General features: G+C 47.9%; 7 protein-coding genes across 7 annotated transcripts; 6 read left to right on the plus strand and 1 right to left on the minus strand.

Moving 5' to 3' along the window:
* Positions 1 to 60: 60 nt before the first annotated feature.
* F5147DRAFT_839328 (uncharacterized protein) lies at positions 61 to 3,706 on the plus strand (the record flags this gene model as incomplete). Its single annotated transcript, XM_041444208.1, has 8 exons — positions 61 to 348; positions 402 to 434; positions 484 to 545; positions 595 to 1,404; positions 1,457 to 1,762; positions 3,264 to 3,363; positions 3,434 to 3,460; positions 3,513 to 3,706. 8 exons carry the CDS (start codon positions 61 to 63, stop codon positions 3,573 to 3,575), a joined length of 1,689 nt encoding a protein of 562 aa, XP_041289343.1. The 3' UTR covers positions 3,576 to 3,706.
* Positions 3,502 to 3,972, plus strand: F5147DRAFT_332721 (uncharacterized protein). The gene has a single exon (XM_041429262.1). It carries the CDS (start codon positions 3,589 to 3,591, stop codon positions 3,865 to 3,867), a length of 279 nt encoding a protein of 92 aa, XP_041289344.1. The 5' UTR covers positions 3,502 to 3,588; the 3' UTR covers positions 3,868 to 3,972.
* Positions 3,973 to 4,291: 319 nt separating this feature from the next.
* On the plus strand, positions 4,292 to 6,227 carry F5147DRAFT_711300 (enolase). The gene is given in 9 exon segments (XM_041438315.1): positions 4,292 to 4,344; positions 4,392 to 4,446; positions 4,502 to 4,597; positions 4,649 to 5,080; positions 5,131 to 5,552; positions 5,608 to 5,645; positions 5,700 to 5,873; positions 5,922 to 6,143; positions 6,154 to 6,227. 8 exon segments carry the CDS (start codon positions 4,315 to 4,317, stop codon positions 6,001 to 6,003), a joined length of 1,329 nt encoding a protein of 442 aa, XP_041289345.1. The 5' UTR covers positions 4,292 to 4,314; the 3' UTR covers positions 6,004 to 6,143; positions 6,154 to 6,227.
* Positions 6,228 to 8,537: 2,310 nt separating this feature from the next.
* F5147DRAFT_839330 (uncharacterized protein) lies at positions 8,538 to 8,826 on the plus strand (the record flags this gene model as incomplete). Its single annotated transcript, XM_041444209.1, has 2 exons — positions 8,538 to 8,653; positions 8,708 to 8,826. The coding sequence occupies exons 1-2, from the start codon at positions 8,623 to 8,625 to the stop codon at positions 8,824 to 8,826; spliced, it is 150 nt and encodes a 49-aa protein (XP_041289346.1). The 5' UTR covers positions 8,538 to 8,622.
* Positions 8,827 to 10,433: 1,607 nt separating this feature from the next.
* On the plus strand, positions 10,434 to 13,139 carry F5147DRAFT_582524 (uncharacterized protein; the record flags this gene model as incomplete). Its single annotated transcript, XM_041431658.1, has 10 exons — positions 10,434 to 11,013; positions 11,068 to 11,477; positions 11,661 to 11,766; positions 12,075 to 12,311; positions 12,366 to 12,556; positions 12,620 to 12,709; positions 12,764 to 12,792; positions 12,844 to 12,904; positions 12,956 to 13,005; positions 13,058 to 13,139. 10 exons carry the CDS (start codon positions 10,434 to 10,436, stop codon positions 13,137 to 13,139), a joined length of 1,836 nt encoding a protein of 611 aa, XP_041289347.1.
* A 2,279-nt stretch (positions 13,140 to 15,418) lies between these two features.
* Positions 15,419 to 17,698, minus strand: F5147DRAFT_617225 (uncharacterized protein). The gene is made up of 2 exons (XM_041432555.1): positions 17,154 to 17,698; positions 15,419 to 17,108 (listed from the first exon to the last, which is right to left on the minus strand). The coding sequence occupies exons 1-2, from the start codon at positions 17,515 to 17,517 to the stop codon at positions 15,556 to 15,558; spliced, it is 1,917 nt and encodes a 638-aa protein (XP_041289348.1). The 5' UTR covers positions 17,518 to 17,698; the 3' UTR covers positions 15,419 to 15,555.
* A 1-nt stretch (position 17,699) lies between these two features.
* Positions 17,700 to 19,780, plus strand: F5147DRAFT_754684 (ammonium transporter AmtB-like domain-containing protein; the record flags this gene model as incomplete). Its single annotated transcript, XM_041440298.1, has 8 exons — positions 17,700 to 17,984; positions 18,049 to 18,064; positions 18,115 to 18,185; positions 18,244 to 18,660; positions 18,719 to 19,132; positions 19,181 to 19,497; positions 19,547 to 19,616; positions 19,701 to 19,780. The coding sequence occupies exons 1-8, from the start codon at positions 17,921 to 17,923 to the stop codon at positions 19,778 to 19,780; spliced, it is 1,449 nt and encodes a 482-aa protein (XP_041289349.1). The 5' UTR covers positions 17,700 to 17,920.
* Between the last annotated feature and the right edge of the window lie 764 nt (positions 19,781 to 20,544).

A 20,544-nucleotide genomic window follows, 5' to 3' on the forward strand; every position in this document is an offset into this window, starting at 1 on the left:
TTTACCGACACTTGCTATGACGTCTATGTTTAGGTTTTACCTTTTTCCCCTACCACCACAATGTCTGCTGTCAACACAGAAAGTGGTATCCATAACTTTGCTAGGTCGAGGAAGCTCTCTCAACAACACCTAGAGGCTTCACAAAACTTCTCCGAACAACGATATCCTTCTCCAATTACTCCTGTTTTCAATACTCCTAATCTTCCTTTGCATCAGTCGACATCAAGTAATTTTCCATGGCAGCAACCTTATAATTCGGACATTTCTCCTTCACAAAATGACTCTCGTTTTTCAAGCACTTCAAAGTACTCGTTTCCTGCCACACACAGGCATACCACAGACACACACGTAAGTTTGATTTATATTCATAGATGTCATGTCTGGTGTTTACCGCTCTACAGGGCGCATATATGCGTGATACAGACCAATTCATGGTTACATGACTCATATATGCGCGACATCCATGACTGACATTCTTTACAGCAAAGAATTGAAATATTAGAGAAGGAAAACTTAGAATTACGAACAGAATGCACCACCCTAAAGTAAGTTTCGAGTGTAGTGATATTAGAATAATGCTAATCTATAAGTAAGGAATGCATTTCAGATGCTTGCTAATTGTGTGGGACTACGAAATGCCGATGCCAACAATTTTACTCCGCCTCCTCATGCTGATGGAAAAACTCCACATATTGACCAGTCCCTGCCTTTGCGACCTCCTCTGTTGAGCTCTGACGATTACGACACCAAGTTTTGGGACATTGAAGACTGGAAAATATGGTGCAACAGCACTGAAGGATGTGGCTCAATCAAGTTGCGTGGCTCAGTCCCTTTCTTAGAAGATGAAGATGGAAATCCTCTCGTGTCGACAGCTATTGATTCTATCCGTCGCACAATGTGTCGACTCTTCGAGATGTTGGCATCCAAGAATATTGCACCACCATCCTGGGGACGCTTATCTGAACAAGCTTACCTTCTTTTTCATATTGCTATCGGTACAGCACACCCAGAACTCAGATTCTGCTCGAACGACTGGAAAGCAAATGAACTGGCAAAGAACGTGTATTCAGCTTGGCGAACGGCACGCAGGCAAGCAAAAGCGAGGGCTAAGGGCGTCAAATCTGAGGAACTCGATCAAGATGATCTAGGCTCTTATTCTGGCGATGACGAAGATGGAGACGATCTTGAGAACCGGAAGCGGAGCGCCATGCCAGAAGATCTCACACATACCATGAAGAGACACAAGACATACGAGTCTCCACTCTTGTCCAGTAGCACTACTACCCCTTCATCAGAACCTGAAGAACTTACCTCAACCAATCTCACACCATCAGCAGCGCAATGCGATAAACCCACTGCCATTGAGACTTGGACAGTACCTCAAATCAAACTGAAAAATCCACTGTATGTCAATTTTTAAAATTCTTCACAACGCTAATTCTGAATTTATTGACAGTGATGGTCTTACTCTTCCCCAGAAGTCTCCGCTGGTGCTGCCATCATCATCCGAGTCTACAACTCCAGTTCTCAAATCTGCTGCTGCCATCTCCCAACCCAATGCCCTCATCGATGGATTTGCTGGCAAGTCTCCTGAGGCTCTGGTCAAGACTGTCATGGTCACACCCCCCCTTGTTGATACACCCATACCAAACGGCCAGCCCACCACTTCGGTCTCCAGTGTTCCCATTCACAGTGTCACCGAGCCCACCAAAGTGCCGAAGAAAGCCAGCAAGGCGCGTCCCAGCAGTAAGAAGAACGGGAGGCAAGTATTTCTTTCCTGCTTATATGCTATCATTAGTACTGACATTGATACAGGGACCTTTAGTGATGTGCGGGCCCGGCTCGGCCTGAAAGCCCCGGCTTAGGCCCGGCTTTGGGGGGCTTGGGCTTTGCAAAAGCTCAGGCCGAGCCGTGAGCCCAAGCCAGGCCAAAGCCGCGGCTCGGCTTGGGCTCAACGACGGCTTTCAAGAACAAAATGATCTAAAATTCAATCTAAGCATATTTGTAATGGTGAGCAATCAACGACACGCGCATACCAATGCCATCCACCACACCATTCCCAACACCACGAACGCCATGCGCAAACGCCCAGTGCACATCAGCAACTCCTGACATGGCTCAAACGAGTGCGGACGACAGACACGAGTAGGAGGAGGGAAGAAGATGAGGAGATCTCGCGAAGGGTAAGTGGGCATTGAGAACACGGCAGTGTTGGGATGGTGCTCTAGGGGACTTGATCCGATCTTCTCGCTGAGATGTCAGATTATTTAAATATTGACTATACTCGGAGAGTGAGGACAATGCTGTGTCGCGGCGGGATTGATGATCATGAGATGGGGAGTGATATCCTGATTCATCTTGGTTGCTTGTACTATCCCAGCTTAGAGGTGGCGGCGAGTTGGCAGTCGGTATCACCAATGCAATAGACGGCACTGATGAAGGACGTGTTGATCCTGAAGACAACGTGTAAGTGGATGCCGAAGACAACGTGTAAGTGGATGCTGAAGACGACGAGTACATGGATGCTGAAGACGACGAATACATGGATGCTGAAGATGATGTGTAAGTTGATGCGGAAGAAGCAACTGGACTCGATAGTGCCATCGAAGACGACTCCTGCTCCAACTGGCGACGCTCCTCGTTTTCACGCTCGAGAACAATGGACATGGGCATGGGGATGTGATCAGATTTGTGAAGCTGGAATAGTACTCGAGCGTCTCTCCAAGCGGGATGTAATGCATCTATGTGTGGTTTGCATGAGACTGCACAGTGCATGAAGACTCTCGGCGTTCTCTAAGTCCTCTGCCAAAACGGACCTTGTTGGTGACAAGCTCGAGGCTCTTGAACGGAAATGATGGCGCCAGCAGTGTCGTGTGGATGTTGATTCACCTGCCAGAGATGGTGGTGCATGCACATGGCGAGGATTGCAAGAATCAAGACCTGAAAACCATGGTTAAAGGTCTAACGAGACATATGAGAAAAAGTGAGGTTGCTCACGATTGGTGGGCGCACAACTCTGGGTTGGGCTGGATGAATGGCAGTACGCGTCAAATTAAAATGTCATTGAGTCCGTGGAGGTCTGTAAAATCGATATCTATGAGGGACAAAAAGCCGCGGCCTGAGCCACCAGCTCAGGCTTTTCAACACCTCAAGCCGGGCCCTGGGCCGTGGTCAGGCCCTGACTTGGGCCCGGCTTGGCTCGGCCTAATCAGGCTCGGCTTTGGCCGGCCCACGGCCTGAAGCCGGGCCGTGCACATCACTAGGGACCTTTGCATCCTTCATTGGCTCAAGCAAGTCAAGAAAGACGGGACTACAGCAGAGTTTCGTATCTACTGGGACGCACTCGATACCCAACAGTGCAATGTACATTATCGTTTTTTCTCACTGCTACTACTAGTAGTACCATCATGCTGAACTCATCCGATTCTGTTAGTCTTACGAGTCTGAAGCGGTTCAATTGGTGAGTGTTACTTCAAGTTGTATTTGCAGTATTGATCCGAATCTTTACTCAGGTTTCCTCGAACGTCTGGGTCAAGAATACAGTCGGCGCAGTCGTCGACGGTACTTTGCATTGAGCGCGCACATTGCATGCCTGCGCTGTTCGGACTACCTTCATTCCATTGTTTTTGTGCTCTGTTTCAACTGCATATCATTCCATGGATTGTATCCGTATTTTGTACTACTAGTAGCTACAGCTTGAAGCAATATGATATGAACCGTTCTCGCACGATATCAAACCGCTCGCAAGGAATGCAAGGGAGTGCCACATTGTGTAGAAACAGCTTGAACAACTCTCGCACGATGACGCACAATATGGACTCCTTCTGCATCGTGTATTCGTCCGGATTTCTTGTCGAGATCGTGTGAGGGCGGTTTCAGCTGGCGGTGCACGATGTGGCACGCTCTCACATGTTCCCGCACTGACTGGTTTTCACTGGGGCTCACGGGCACTAGGGTTGGCAAAAAAAAAGGCAGAGGACGCTGTTGGCCGCGAGCAGAATATTGATCAAAGCTTCGTACCTTTCTCCAACATAGTCTTCGGGGTCCGACCTTACTAAATAACGTCAGTTGAATGGTAACATGGTTTCTGTAAAGATCTAGAGAGCCAATCTATAACAGGCCTGTCACAATCCCAACGTTCATCATAGCATTGGTAGCCACGCTTGTAAGGACACTAGCTCTAACGTATCAGCCGGATTTGTGAAAATGACCGAAATCTGGTACGAGGACTGCGTGGGAAAGCACAGAAGCTGATTATCTATAAACCTTCGACTGAGATTTCACCGAATCGCCCCATCTTGACTTTTGTCCTTCATGTCTGTTACCAAAGTCCACGCTCGCCAGGTAAGTCAGGCATGTCTCCACTGCAAACATGACTCGAATGCTTGCAGATCTTTGACTCTCGTGGCAACCCCACCGTTGAGGTCGACCTTTACACTGACAAAGGTACGAGATCGAACGCGATCTAACTTTGGGTTCCGCTCTTACACGTATTTCTTAGGTCGTTTCCGTGCTGCCGTCCCCTCTGGTGCATCCACTGGTGTCCACGAAGCTGTCGAGCTTCGCGATGGCGACAAGGCCAACTATGTGGGAAAGGGTATATATCCCGTTTCATGAGTACTAGTCACGTCCACTGAACATCACTCAGGTGTCTCCAAGGCTGTCAACAACGTGAACACTGTTCTTGGTCCAGAACTGATCAAGTCTGGCCTTAAGGTCACTCAGCAGAAGGAGATAGATGACCTTCTGATCAAGCTTGATGGCACTCCTAACAAGGGCAAGCTCGGTGCCAACGCTATTCTTGGCGTTTCTATTGCCGCTGTGGAGGCTGGTGCTGCTGAGAAAGGTATTCCTGTATACCAGCATCTCGCTGAGCTGGCTGGTGTCAAGCCCCCCTATATTATGCCTTGTCCTGCGTTCAACGTCATCAACGGTGGTTCGCATGCAGGCAACAAGCTGGCATTCCAGGAGTTTATGCTCCTTCCTACCGGTGCTACTTCGTTCACTGAAGCGATGAAAATCGGTACCGAGACCTACCACACGCTGAAGAAGGTCATCAGCGCAAAATATGGTATTGATGGTAAGTAATATATGCTGATGTCCTGCTTGGGGCTGAATTATGTGCTTCAGCCGTCAACGTCGGTGATGAAGGTGGATTTGCTCCCAATGTCTCGGGAGCTGAGGAGTCTCTGGAGCTCCTCACGGAGGCTATTAGCAAGGCCGGATACGAAGGCAAGATCAAGATTGCTCTTGATGTTGCTTCATCCGAGTTCTACAAGGACGGCAAATATGACCTTGACTTCAAGAACCCCAACTCTGACCCTCAAAAGTGGATCTCAGGCACTGAGCTCGCAGACCTCTACCTCAGCTACGTCAAGAATTACCCCATCGTCTCCATCGAAGATCCTTTCGACCAAGACGATTGGGAGGCATGGACTCACTTCACCAAGAATAGCTCAGTCCAGATTGTTGGTGATGACTTGACTGTTACCAACCCTCTTCGCATCAAGACGGCCATTGAGAAGAAGGCATGCAATGGTCTCCTCTTGAAGGTTGGTGTTCGTCATTTTCCAGGCAGTCATGTCGTTTGACACTGGCACTACTTAGATCAACCAAATTGGTACCATCTCGGAATCTATCCAGGCGTACGTTACTGCTACCATGAGCGTGCGTATGAACCTTGGCTGACGATGTTTTAGTGCACAACTTGCTCAGTCTGATGGCTGGGGAGTTATGGTGTCACACCGCTCTGGTGAGACGGAGAACACCATCATTGCTGACTTGGTCGTTGCTCTTGGAACCGGTCAGATCAAGACCGGTGCGCCCGCTCGTAGCGAGCGTGTCGCAAAATATAATGCATTGTTGCGCATTGAGTGAGTGTTTGTTTTGCACTGAAAAGAACTTTGTTGATCATTTGTCAGGGGCGAGATTCAAGACGGAGTTTATGCTGGTGACAAAGGTCTTTCCGCTGGTTTGGCGGCACCTGCTCTGCTCAAAAAGTAGATCGAGAGATGCATGGACTACTGACGGGAAGCTCAACTGTATGATTCATAATTTAGGTAAATGCCATGTTGACAAGTGTACGTTCGATCATGACGATAACCCAATCATTTTCAAATGCCTGAATACACGTCATATGTAACTACGTCGCGATACGTTGAGATGAAAGATATAGTATTCTTGTCGTCGTATTCTGTAATCGATTTGATTGTGATTACAGGGATTGAGGACAAGCATACTATTTCCCAGCAGCGCCTCCCTGAGGGCATTCATCGATATTCATCTCCGGCACTCCAATGAATACGTCAATATGGTGGAGCTAGTTCCTGGATCATCCATGTTACTCTGACGGGCTTACAAGAGATGAGGGGGCACACGCATCGAAGGAACATTTCTTCATCCAGACCTTCGATAAAGGAATAGAACAGCTTAGGCTGCCACGAGCCATAAATAATAAGTATCAGCCCGAAGTAAGTCGAGGAATAGCCGTTCGTGAGCAACGTCTAAAAGAAACAATCTGATTGTCCCTCGATGGCTTGAAGCCCCCTTGACAAAGTTGAGGTCCGGTATTACCTTGCCACACTTAATTCTATATCAAAGTAATACTCAGGCTAGAGTGACTTTATGGACTAGTGACGACATGCTAGCTAACTAGCCCTAACCTAAGTGTTCATGGACCTATATCTTCTTTCGTCCGTCGTTTCTCGATCGCTGACTATGTCCTGCACGTGCTGGTCTTCAAGTTCGCTTTCTGTTCCATTCCTATCCCCCAGCCTAATTTTTGGAAGGAGCATATGATGCTGCTAATCTTCTTGCCTATTGCGTGTCCGAAGCACAGGGAATTTCATTTGCATGATGATACACCTACACATCTACTACCAGGTACTGTAAGCCCCTTGGTACCAGAGTTCCCACAATCTACACAAATACTGTCCGGGATATTGAAAGACAAGCTTCCAGTATCACTGCCTTTTGGCGTGACGGTCAAGCGGACGCCAGTCTTGACTACTTACAAGTCCCTGCAGATATTGTCACCTAGGGCAGCCAATATTAGTCTGCCAGGTCTGGGTTAAACATCCATCTGGACAGGAAAAGCGACCTGATATCGATCGCGCATGTGTCCGCCTACAAATTCGTCCTATTAAACCATCGCTGTATCCGCAAATCAAACACCTACCCATGTCAAAGTAAGCCGATCTTCAAGTTGTTCCAAGAATAAACAGAAGCCCTGCGTTGGAAAAAGGAGTGCGGCAGACGGTCAGTGTAAGCAGGATCCGGGAAAATAATGTCTCTATTGAAGTGCAAGTGAATTACCGAACCTGCCTTGCAGATCAGAAGGTCTGGTGAGTCGGGATCATATCTGGTTTTCTGAGCGAGCAATGACTCGCTTATTGAAGTCCCAGATTTGCACGTAGCAGCAACTGTCAGCGGAGAGTACTCCCAGTCTTTGTCCAGGCTCAAGAGTACGATCTTGCGGAAGATCATAGGCCATTTTACTACCAACTTGAGACACGCCAATTTTGTGGCTCGGGTGGTGCGGAAAGCAGCATGTATGCTGTAGTCTCCACTTTAACCAGATAATCTGCACAGGTGTCTCCGAGTGCAAGGCCGTTTCTGAGAAGATGACCACATCGATGACTAGGATAACCTCTTGGTCTAAGGGAAACTCTGGAACCATTGGAGCAGGCCGAAGGGCTCGCAGCCCAGAGACAGAGCAACCAAGCTGGAATGAGGTGAAGCTACGCGACAACATGCTCGAGACCTAGTCTACACGCCGACTAAGCTATGGAAAGGGCCGATAGGCCCTTGGTGCGTGACTCTTGCCCTTGGGGCCCCTGGTCCACCATGATTTGTGACTCTACAGAGGGCATACAAGTAAGCATATGTTCTGGGCGAGCCGCTGCGCAACCACGGAACGATGGATGGGCATGAACCGTGAATGAATGCTGCTTATGTTGAGTAGCAAATTTTTCCAAAATAGAGGGAACCTACACTCTTTACATATTCTTTCCTCCAACCGACTACTTGCATGAATGTGCCAGACACCTGGGCGTTACCCATGTCCTCAAATTGATAGAAGACAAATACATGGTCATTCCAGATTGCAGGCAGGATATATTCGACCGTTCACAACGGCAATTGCCTCCCCGTCTGCTTGCAGCTCCGACCTAAGCCTGATCTGGAGTTGTATCACATTTGCTCATGAATGCATATCATATCTCGACTCTATTCCTTGGGCCGAGTATGAGAGCTTCCGCACTAAGGGGTGCTGATTGCGGTTCTCCATATGTCACGGTGCTTCTGTTCGGATATATCAGCGTTTCAACCCTCTGATAAACAATTATAGAATGATAGTCCCGACAGGACTAGTGTGGCATGAATTTGCAAAGTTCGAATCAATCTTGACTTAAATATTCCTGGGTCCGAGTATCGCTCCTACGAGAGCTTCTGCTCCGGATGTCGTTGATTGCGGTTCTCCGCATATCATGCTTCTGTACAGATACATCAGCCCTCTGATAGAGGTAAACAATTATAGACTCTACAGCAGATTGTCACGGAGCTTGGGAGTTCAGGCTATATTATGTGGAATGGCTTTCAACGAGCAACGCGAGCAGAATCGTCATGGCACAATCCACTCCTCGAATTTGGCTAAGTGACTTTGTGCATGCAACTGCTCGTCGTGCGGGTTACTGACTGCCAATCGTAGTTACAGGTTCTTCCTCTGGATTCAGCAGGGCGATGGTGGAAGAGGTCTTGCATAACGGCGAGATGGCTGTCGCTACTCTGCGCAAGCCATCCGTCCTTGATAACCTCGCGGCTCAATAATACCCGCCCACTCAGCTCCTAGTGCTACCCCTAGATATGACGAACGAAGCGCAGGTAAAATCTGTCTTCGCATAGGCTAAGGATGCCTTTGGGCACATCAACGTCGTATATAACAACGCGGGGCAGGCAGTATTTCAGCAATTGAAGGGAATGTCGTTGGACTTGCCAGGATGCCAATTTCTGGAGCGCGGTAACAGTAAGCTTTGAGGCGGTTGGATTCTTTAAAAAGGGAACCCGAAGGGTTGTGGGGGGATGTTCATCCAAGTATCGAGCCTGGCAGCGACCACCGCAGTCCCGCTTGTCGGGTTCTATAACACCACGTGAGTGGGTTGATGCTGTCTGGGTAAGCGTCGTTGAGACATTTGTTGTTTGTAGAAAAGCAGGTAGATTGGTTATGTTGCTTATGGCACATTGTGTGCCTTCGATTCACCACTGTTAGCCTTGGATTCGTTCACCGAGGTTCTGGCACAAGAAGTCATTCCCGCTTGGAAGATTCGTATGAGTAATTGATTCGGAAGGGATGAATGCTGAGTGCTGAGTGGCCATATAGCTCGTGAGTGTCCACCCAGATTGGACGCGCACGTGAACGATGAATATTTGCGCAGAGATGTTCAGGAGGGCATTCCAGTCCTTGTGAACTTGCATACGGGCATGGACTTGCTGGAGTGTGCACTGCGTGCATGTGAAGATTGGGCGGCCGCAGGGTGAGCTAATGTGGAATACGAAGGTTGTGTTCTAAGCGAGTCTGAGGAATTAAACGAAGACGACTAGTAAATGACATAGTCACAGTCACAGTCACAGTGCAACGCGCACTCAAGCTGGGACCATTCTATTCTATTAGGACGGAACGTTTGATCCCGCGAGAACCAATTCGTGTGACTCTCCTGTCTGTGCCCCACCTGAGCTCGAGCTGAGCTCCACCTGTGCTGTCATTTATCAATGCCATACATGATACTACTAGACAGGGGATTATCGATTAATACTAGAAGGACTTCGAATGCCTACTAGTACCTTCTCTTCTCTTCTTCTCATTGGCATCTCTGAGCCTGTTTCGGCCCCGACAACGCCCCCATCATGATGTACGGGGTGTCAATGCCCTATCTCGTCCTCTGCACGGCTATCTCGAGCGCCAACACGACATCTTATCATTTCAGGATAAGTTCTCCTTTGTAATTAACCTCTTTTTCGCGCATCTCCAGAAACGTGCAACTTCGTCAGCTGAGAAATACCTTGGATTGCAACACTGTAGGTCCTTTTACTGCAGCCAAGTTTTCAAACGCTTATGCACGCCCAGTCCAATTGAAAGAATCGTACACCCTCGTTGCGTTCAATCGCTGTTACTTGCTTGTAACGTACACAAAACGTAAGTATGTGGATTCAACGTTCTTCAATTATTGGCGGCAGGGCGCAACTCAAGGCATCCTTATTTCATACTTACGCGCTCGAATCCTTTTACAGACGTCTTCCAAATGTCTTCTGTTCATCTGTTCAGCCCCTTATCACTTTGGGCCCAGTTACCCCCACTCCTGCTGTGTCATACACTACATCCTTGAAGATACCGGGGAATGGTACCCAAAACCTCATTCCGGCGAAGATTACAGCTTGCCATGCCTCGCGAAAACAGTTTCACGGACTCTGTTGGATGTTGCTTGACGCCTGACCTTGAGGACGAATTCGTGCCATCGCTGAGTCCACCACCACGTTCCGCATCCCCTGCCCATATCGAATCGTCTCTACCCTCTAATGGATCCTCCCAAGAGCCTGTACCTCAGTCTTGGCGACGTGCATCTTCGTCAAAAATTCCGGCCTCACTGCGGCCAAAACGTGCTCCTGCCCTCTATTTTCAAACACCCAAAGATCGCTTCCGCGCATGTGTCCGCAAAGTGATTTCCATACACCGGAAAACAACAATCCTTTTGGGTTTCGGTCTCGCCGGTGCAGAACCTGGTGTTGACCCGCGCAGGCAGTCCGCAGATCTGCATTATGCGCACATTCGCGAGCGCTGCGAGATCCAAATCGCCGACTATAGTACCTTGAGGAGTAGCTTTGGAAATATGGATAATGAGCGTTTTGTACAAATGTTAAATGATAAGAGAAGTTCGGAGAGGGAGCCATGGGTGAAGGTGAGGTGGATAAACGTGTGCGGCATCAGCTGGGATGTGATGAGTGCGCTTGCCCTGAAGTATGGTATGTAAATGGCCACGATTCTTCATGCGAGGTGTTGATAATAATCGTGCGTAGGCCTTCACCCGCTCGCCCTCGAAGTTGTCCTGCACAAACACGGACATACGCGCTCCAAAATGGACTACTACAGTCAACACCTCTTTATCCATGTCTTATCTCACACACTCACTTCCTCCTCTTCATCTCCAAACCCTTACACACCAGAAGGCGAAGACCCGCCACGGAGCTTTTCGCCAGGTCCAATGACGCCAGGGGACTACCACAAGGAGTATTTCAAGGATGACAGCGTCCGTGCAGACGCTGGGGATGAAGGTAGCACGATGTATGGCGGCAGTGCGCCTGCAACCTGGCGACTTGGAAGCACCATCAGGAGCAGAACGTCAGTGACAGCTGACATGGAAAGTGTTGCAAGGGCCAGGGAGGATGGCTTAATCCCGCTAACATCCGCTACGCGGAAAGACAGCGCGGTGAGTTGTATCTCTCACATTTTGCGTTTTTTCTCGTTGTATTTTCGTTTTTATCTCTGACCTGCATCGACGTGATTCATCATATTTCGATTTGCACTCTTGTCGACAGTACTTTTCTACTCTTTTCTCTTTAAATCAACATAGTCCCAAACCAATACTTATTACAATGTCCTTCCTGCGCAGTCCCGAAAACGCCGGGAGAAAGCTCAGATGACTCTCACTGATCTAAAGAAGGCGGGCCGCGTGAACGTTTGCATCCACCCGATATCAATTTTCTTATTGAGAGATGGTGAGTGCTGGACTCATTTGCCTAGTTGTGTCATCATTGTGTGGTTTTACATTTATTTCCTGCCACATTCTGTCCTTCCTTCTCGGCACACTTGTCTTGTCATGTATCAATTCATGCCGATCGGACTGCGACACATCCGGTGGGCTACGTGTATGATGCTTTGTAGTGCATATATGTCGATTTTGAGCCAACGTTGACCATCGAGTCACTAGTATTATATACTTTTATTTCCACGCATATACCGCGATTTGTGCGCATTTTTTGACGTATATGCTTCGAATAATAATAGCTGACTCTGTGTGACACAGGCACAGTGATCTCTGTTATGCCGTCCAATTTCATCGACTTCACAGGTTCCATCATGGCGCGTCTCCGACAGCCTGACACGGGGCTGCGTACATCTGCAGACCCCAGTCTACTCGTTCAAAGCCTGCTCGACCTCATCGTGGACTCTGCACTTGAGGTGGTGGATGCATTCCATGAGAAGATATTACAGCTGGAATACGATGTGTTGATGAAGCCGGATATGAAAGTGGTTACAAGGCGTGCGCATTATTCCCCTTGTCCGTGTCTATTTGTGTTGACAGCCCTGAAATCAGTACACATTCTTTCCGGTGATTTGATGTTGCATAAGCGGACTCTTGGGCCCCTCAAGACGGTTATTGGTGGGCTACGACGGTACGACGAGGACCGGTGTGCTGCACTTCTCTCGCCTGCTGAGAAGTGGGTTCAAGAGCAAAGCAGAGAGAAAGTGAAGGGTTTCATGTCCCATAAGAGCAAAATATACTTGGTGTGTCATGACCTGTCTTCAACCCCTTGTATAAGTTTTGGCTGAGTTGAGATGCGGTGGCAGGCGGACGTACACGATCATATGGAATATATCCTTACAAGCATGGATATGTTCGCAGGGATCACAGAAAACCTGATCAACTACACGTTCGATGTGCGCAATTACTTTATCTCAAATTTTTTTCGTGCTGATTGACGTGAGTGACAGATGAAATCATACGAGATGAACGTAATCATGTGCGTGCATTTTATTTCATCGGCATGCTTCGAGTTGATGTCGACTGTCAGGCGCCGCCTCACTCTCGCAACTCTCATATTCCTCCCGCTGACATTACTCACGGGTTACTTTGTGAGTTTCTTCCCGCCTCACTTAGCCCGCCGAGTTTAACGTATTGCATAGGGAATGAATTTCAAATCTATGTGGAGTGTCAATAACCATTCCGACGCCTTGTCCGTATCCCGAACTCGCGCAAAACTCGAGCTGACGTATGCACGCGCACAGATTTTGGATGATCGCAATCCCTGTCACGGCATTCGTCATGCCCTTAGTAATCAGACTTCAAGCGTACTACGCATCATGCTGAGAGGCCGTGGGCGGCGAAGTTATTAATGGTGCGTTATTGCTTAGTTTGTTGTGTGCTTATATGTTTATAATTGCCTGATAGACTATATCAAGGGCAAGTTGGCGTGAATGCCACTGACAGATGCCACAGCTCAGCGCGGTTGTATTGCCCAACTTTACACGGTTTGTTGTTTTATAGATTTCGGCAGCATTTGCTTGTTCGGGCTGGGTATGTCTTGTTTTCTATTTATTGTTAGAGTGTAACTGTACTCGTTCGAAACTTCTTGTTCTTGAAAGCTTGACGTACCGGTCTTTGCTAAAGTAATTATTGCAAGTGATTGCCGCTGCGCAGCTTGTCTTGTAAAAGGACATTCTGTACGAGTTTCTATCTGCTTATAGAAGATTCCTTTTTGTGTATCAATATGTAGTATTGTGTATAGTATGTTGTCTATCTTGCCCTACGAAAATAACATCCAAGTATACGTGCATGGTATGTATGATTAACAGATGCTCAAGGAGCTGTATTGAAACGAAAGATAGTTTGAGTGTGAGACGTTGGCTGCATGCAGCAGAAATCAGAATTCGGACACAGGCACTAAAAGTAAACATAAAAACTCGAGTTGCGTCAATTGAATGAGTCATGATTGAAATTGAGTACAGCTCTGACAGTTGTGCGCAGTGGGACGTTGGCTGTCGTTAAAAGCCATATGTAACTTGATGTAAGATGAAGTAGAAATTGAAACTCTAGCGGGCAACAAACAGTGTGAACAATCACAAAAGTTTTAACATGAGCAGATGCAAAGCCCAACAGGGTCCATTGAGCATCAAAGGATGGTCCTGTCATTCCTGTGGTTGAATTATACTTCATAGCGCCGCAGGCAGTACTTGAGGTCTGAAATATTGGACTACTACATACCCGCCGGGAAACAAAGGTTTAACACCTAGAGGAGTAGGCAGACCACGGTTACATTCAAAAGTACCTCGATAACCTGTGTACTAGCCATGGTGAAGTAGATATCAACGCGAAAGCACAAACCAACGAATGTTGGCGCGTTGATCCAGCGGCATAGATTTGAGGTAGTGATCAAAGCGCTCCAAAACTTTCCTCCTGTTTCATGAAATCATTTGAAATACGACATTTGAACAGAGGTAGAAAAAGTGAATATATCAAACAAACAGATCGGTGTTACCCGCCACCCTCAGCGGGTGTACCAGGCGCCTGTCTGTCTGTCTGTCTGCGATACCGCAGTCGTCGACCAATCTTTCCCCTTGCACGTAGGTGACATGCTGATTTTTCAAGTTGCACGCACAAGTTGGAGTACCCTACCCTATATGGAGCCTACGCTTGATGCGTGTGGCTCGGGGAGTATTTCAAGTTGTACTTTGTCAAAATCAGTGGGCCGGTGAGTTCTTGCTGGCGATTATGTTGATTGCGGTGCATTTACATGCTTTATAATGGCCCGTGGTTCTGCTGCTGTAGTAGATGATGAATGTTGAACATATGGTGGGTCGAAATTGGGAAGCGATTTCCCTACAGTGGTCAGCTTCAGTAGGAGATATATCCACGAGGTTTATCCATGAAGGACTCCATAGTAGTAGACACTGGACTGTCTCGACAGAGGATGGTGTGATTACGTTTGACGCTTGCTGTGGTGGCACGTGACCGTGAAATACCATTTCAAATTTTCTAGCATGCACTCAGAAGCACTCTACGTCGGCAAAGCCTTGTCTCTCCTACAGCCAGAATATATATAAGAGGAAGACTGCCCTATATTCAAGTTATCCCTCTTTCATATGGTCTAAGTATCTGACATATGTTTCGGCTGTTCGGCTAGGACACGCTGGGTTTGTGAGCACCGATCGACAGCGCATGGGAGGAACCAGCACTGTGTGCTCAATTCCATGGGACAGTGGAAGGTCCAAGTAACTAGCCATGGCACAGCAGCCATAGCTGATGCGTACTCGCCATTTGGCTACACCGCAGCAGCGGGAGTCATGACTGTATGATCTGTGGCGGTAGTAAGCAACACATCCTCCTGAATATTTGCGGTCTCCGAGTCGGCAGGCAGAATTCATGCAAAATCGACGCAATTATTGTCAGATCATTGATTGTGGGTCACAGACCGTTTCCAGTTACCGGTTGTTCCTCTAGACCTGCGCAAAGGAGTTCAGGGGGGCATTCAAGATCTCGTGAACATCCAAGCGGGCACGAGATTCACCGGAGTGTGTGCAAAAATTGGGCGGTTGCAGGGCGAGCTGATGTGGAATCATGATCGCATTGTCTCCAGGATTAGTAGTAGTTGTGTGGTGTATATGCACAAGTGCACGTATGGTAATTATTAATAACTATTGGACAACATCATTAAAACTAACTTCGAGGCACTACAGCTAAACGATAGCTCGTTATTGTGGCTGTGGTCGTGCGGATATCCTGCACTTCATTGCGATCTCCGTATGCTCTCCACAAAAGCAAGAAGATCATCTTCCAGCATTGGTTTCAATCCGTAATCGACGTCCAGCTGAAGATCCGAAAGGCGGTGGTCAAGTTCTTGGACCAACTCAGCAGGTGCAGCAGGTCTGTCCTCTAGTTCAAGCTGGTCGAGCCATGACCGAAATGTATGGATCTCAGCATCTTCTACGTTGACGTTGAGATCAGGACCAGCCATCTCTCCTTTTCCGACTTGCTTGGGAGGTTTGAAACGTACAAATGCATACGTATGGCATCGATCTCTTTCATTCCCAGAGCTGTCTATCGGTGGCGTATGTAACGCAAACACCCAGCCTTCTCCTTGGAGACCTCGCAGTGAATACTGCGGAATACACGCGACCTCTCTATTCTCGCTATGTGCTTGGCGGAGCCCAGAGAACAAAGTGGCAGGAGTGACAGTGGATACGTGCTCCAGGAGATCAAGTTGCCATGGGGAATCTTTGGGGCCAGATGCTACATCTAAGGTAGCGTGGGTGATGACAGTTGGCTGGAACAATGCTACGAGATCGAGGATAGCGTGGATGATGACAGATGACTGGAACAATGGCAGTGTGCATGCAACCGGATGGCTATGCGTGCCTGAGGCTTGTATGTAGGAGAAGGCAATGGGGTAGGGCGCGTTTTCACACGTGAGGGCTAGAGGCTGCAAAAGAGAGGGATGTAATAAGGTATCGAGTGAGCGAAAAAGATGCCCGTTGTATCGCAGGAGCTTATAAACGTCATCATTTTCTATCAAAGGACAACCTAGAGCTATTAATTTGTTCAAGTGTGGAGCAAGCTGCAAAATCCTTGGGACGATCTGCGCTGTGAGGTAGGAATTACGGGAGAGATCTAGTATTCTCATTTTGTTCCCATGGATGTTCAAGATTTCTTCAACCTGATCGTTTCGTACGGCTATCTCCGCAAGTGACAGCACGCCGTTCTTGTCGCTCAACTTCTTCGCGACAACACTGTGCAATAATGGCATTCCGTTGTGAGGAAATGGCAATAATCCCTGCAAGCCGCCATAAACTTGAAACGTTTTCCCTGCCTGCCAGAGTTCATACATCTGTTCGATGTCATACGTGTCATGGGTATCCTGTGTAATGGTAATGGTTGGAATTTGCGCATTCGATTTCATCGTTAGTTCTGGTGCGACTGATTGTAACAGAGGCATCCCGACAAGCTTTCTGACTTGCTCGCTGATCGTGAAGTCAAAGGCCTCAGATCCCGAAGAAGCACAATCTTGAGGAATTTCAGTCCTCTTGTATTCCTTTGGCCAAACCGATATCAGAGTGTCCAGGTTTATGAGCTTCACGTTGTCAAGTTTTGTGACATGGCCATTGTCGTGTAAATCACCCTCCGTATACGCATGCAGATATTGGCGCGCAGAGAGCGGCATACGTGGAGATGGGATAGCTTCGTCCTCACGATTGCTTGTCGTCCTTGTAACGTGAACGAAGCAATATGTCGGCGACCTCACCGAGGTGAGGTCAATCACAGTAATATCTTGTTGATTGTCTGCTGAACAGACTCAATTGTCGTCTACATTTATAACAAGGTGCAAACCTGCACTATCGTTTCCGATATTCTCATCGAGGGGAGAATATTGGCTATACCCAACATTTGAGTTGCCAGGAACGATAAACTTTGTGCTCCAGCACATAGCCATGAGGAAAGTAATGAACGGGCAACAGACAGCCGGTAGATCCTCGTTACTGCAGTACTTGTCATGCAGAGCGCTTGTTTCTGACTCTATTACTTCCTTATTACTCCCATGTTTCATCGTGGCAAGAAAGCGAAGAAGACAGCACAGCGCTATTGCCCCTTGACATTGCATGACATGATATGCTGCCACGCAGCGGTACTTGGTAGATCCTGAACCCGCCGTACGGACGCGAGCGATGACGAATATGTGTTGTCGTTCACCCATTGGAAATCTGAGTGACGACAAGAGTAGGGAGTTAGGACTGGACCGTAGTGAAGACTTCGATGGAGCTGCAAATAAGCTTTCGGACAACTCGGGGACTAGTGGCGTCAACTGAAGCTGTGCATGTCACGGCACGGGCCCGCGTCACAACCGCGGCAGACACGACAGGGTCGGAGTACGTCAAAATAGTTGCGCCCAGTGGTTAAAGCCAAAGCTTGTTCTTATCCAAACTTGTGCCAAGTACCATTGTTATCCGACCAATGAAATTTCATTCAAGGTTAACGTTAACGCGCATGTCAGGCCTTAAAGCTCCAGCATCCAGCGACGGTCAACTTGTTACTGGGTTGAACAGACTTGGACGTGACTGCCTGAATAGCCAGCACTAAACATATCTCCTTGCCAGACCATGTTCGACGTGATGGTTCTCAGAGAAAGCATCTGGGAAGTGTTGGGTGCTACTTTGAAGAAGAGTGAGTTCCACAACCGTCATAGTGACCAGAGTACAACATTAATGCCGATTATCTTGCGCTACAGGAGATACTACCACTCAGTGAGCCAATAGCACTTCTGCCGTTGCAGTATTCTCATTGCATACCACAGGTTCGACCATGGAGATATCTCTTTCATAATTATCGCAGGTGCCATGGTATTCTTTATGATACCAGGAATTGGTTCGGAATTTTCTCTCACATCGCATTTCCCATCCGCTCACTTACGGTGTTATATCAGCCTTTCTATATTCCGGATTGTCAAGAAGAAAGTCCGCTTTGTCTCTTATCTGGGCAGTGTCTGCCAGCAATGCAGTCTGTATCTTTCAGTGGTACTTCTGGGGTTACTCCTTGGCCTTTTCCCCAACTGCCACCAATGGATTCATAGGCAACCTTGCCAACTTTGGTCTCATAGGTGTTCTTGGCGACCCGTCACCAGGTTCCCCATTAATTCCTGACCTGTTGTACTCATTCTATCAGATGGAATTCGCATGCGTCACAGTAGGAATCCTGATGGGTGGGATCGCCGAGCGTGGACGGGTTCTCCCGGCTATGATTATCACGTTTTTGTGGATGACCTTGGTTTATTGCCCCCTCGCTTGCTGGCCGTGGAACATAAACGGATGGGCCTTTAAGTACGGCGTTTTCGATTATGCAGGTTAATTAATTATATTTACTGCCATATGTTCTCTCTAACATCTTTTTCATCCTAAAAGGTGGAGGCCCTGTGGAGATCGGAAGCGGGATAGGAGGACTTGCCTATTCCTGGGTACTTGGCCGCAGGCAGGAGAAGGAACTCCAAAACTTCAGACCGCACAATGTTTCCATGGTTAACCTGGGTACATTCATGCTCTGGTTTGGATGGCTCGGTTTTAATGGTGGTAGTGCTTTTGGAGCGAATTTGCGCGCCATCATGGCGGTGTGGAACTCTATGCTTGCTGCCGCATTTGGCGGTATTGTTTGGTGCCTCCTCGACTATCGTTTGGAGCGCAAGTATACTATGGTCGGGTTTTGCTCTGGAACTATTGCAGGTCTCGTAGCAGCCACGCCTGCTTCAGGATTCATCCATCCCTGGGCGGCAGTCATCATGGGCATAATCACCGGCGCTGTATGTAATTATGCAACTAAAGGTGAGACTATTGGATTGCTCGGGAGTGCACTTATTGACCGAGCTTGAGTTAAATCTCTTATTCGTGTGGATGATGCACTCGATCTTTTTGCCGAGCACGCTGTCGGCGGGATCTTGGGTCTCTTGATGAACGCCTTTTTCGCTTCCCGTTCCATTATCGCCCTGGATGGCGTCAACCTGGATGTTACTGGTGGGTGGGTCGACCACAATTGGAAACAACTTTACATCCAAGTCGCCTATATTTGCGCGGTGTGTTCATACACATTCGTTGTTACTGCTATCATCGTCAAGTGCGTTGATTCCATCCCTGGCCTCCACCTACGCACAACGGCTGAGGGTGAAGAACTCGGTCTTGACGAAGTCGAGGTAAGCCTCATTATACTCTTGCTTTTATATTGATCTAATAAGAGCCCAGATCGGTGAATATGCAAACGACTACATTGAAGTACGGCGTCACTTCATGGACTGGACGGCATTTGGCAACGGTACAGATGCACACCGATCCAGCGCCGCTGGTGATAAACACGACCAACCAACCCTCGCGCAACAACAAACCTTACACATTAAAGAACCAAATCCCGATACTCATAGTGCTGATGAGAAAACCCTTGATCTCCCCCATGCCGACGCGGCCTCGGTCTCTTCTTAATTGCAGATCTATTTCAGCATCTTCCTTCGTCTGTTGTTTGGTTTATTGAGTACACCAATCTCCATTCTGTTTTCTATTCCTATTTCCCTGCATAATTGGGAGGGGCACGTTGCTAACCTTCTGTTCTTCACTTAGCTATAGCGCATCCCAGAAAGAGGGTGCATCCACAAAATGGTACATATGGTTACCTGAACATCTACTACTAGTATCCCCCCAAAAAAGAGGGCGTATAAAATGGTATATCATAGTATAGTTACCTACACATCTACTGCTGTCCTCACTACATCGTAATATTTATCACTGCTGGCGCAGTCAAGATTCGAGTCTGTTGGTTCTGAGCCAATATCCATTTTTACTGGAGAAAGGACCTGGAAATCCATCGTGTCTGGCTACAAATTGGTCACATTAAACCACCACTGTATTTACAACAAAAGATGCCCACTCATGTCAAATTCAGGCGATCTTATTCCAAGAACAAACAGGAGCTACACGCCGAAAAAGGTGCACGAAAGACGATCGCAGTGTAAAGATGATGTCTCCATCGAAGCACGACCGGGCTTGTGGATGAAAAGGCCTTGTGAGTCGGAGTCGTACATATTTTTCGAACAAACAATGATCTGCTTATTGAAGCCCAGATGTGTACATCCATGTAATCGTGGGTGGATAGTTCTTCCACTCTTTGTCCAGGCTCAGGAGTACGATCTTGGGGAAGACCATCATGAATCATGATGGGCCATTTTGCTACCGAACATGATGGCTCCGAG

Source organism: Suillus discolor (assembly GCF_016758755.1).
Source record: "Suillus discolor strain FC423 chromosome Unknown F5147scaffold_56, whole genome shotgun sequence".
Classification (NCBI taxonomy): domain Eukaryota; kingdom Fungi; phylum Basidiomycota; class Agaricomycetes; order Boletales; family Suillaceae; genus Suillus; species Suillus discolor.

Coding starts and splice junctions, on each gene's coding strand:
- F5147DRAFT_332721 (XM_041429262.1), top strand. CDS start 3,589: ATGCCTGCGCTGTTCGGACTACCTTCATTCCATTGTTTTTGTGCTCTG.
- F5147DRAFT_711300 (XM_041438315.1), top strand. CDS start 4,315: ATGTCTGTTACCAAAGTCCACGCTCGCCAG. Junction 4,345..4,391: donor CCAAAGTCCACGCTCGCCAG/GTAAGTCAGGCA, acceptor GAATGCTTGCAG/ATCTTTGACTCTCGTGGCAA. Junction 5,874..5,921: donor AATGCATTGTTGCGCATTGA/GTGAGTGTTTGT, acceptor ATCATTTGTCAG/GGGCGAGATTCAAGACGGAG.
- F5147DRAFT_617225 (XM_041432555.1), bottom strand. CDS start 17,517: ATGGGTGAACGACAACACATATTCGTCATCGCTCGCGTCCGTACGGCG. Junction 17,109..17,153: donor TATCGGAAACGATAGTGCAG/GTTTGCACCTTG, acceptor GAGTCTGTTCAG/CAGACAATCAACAAGATATT.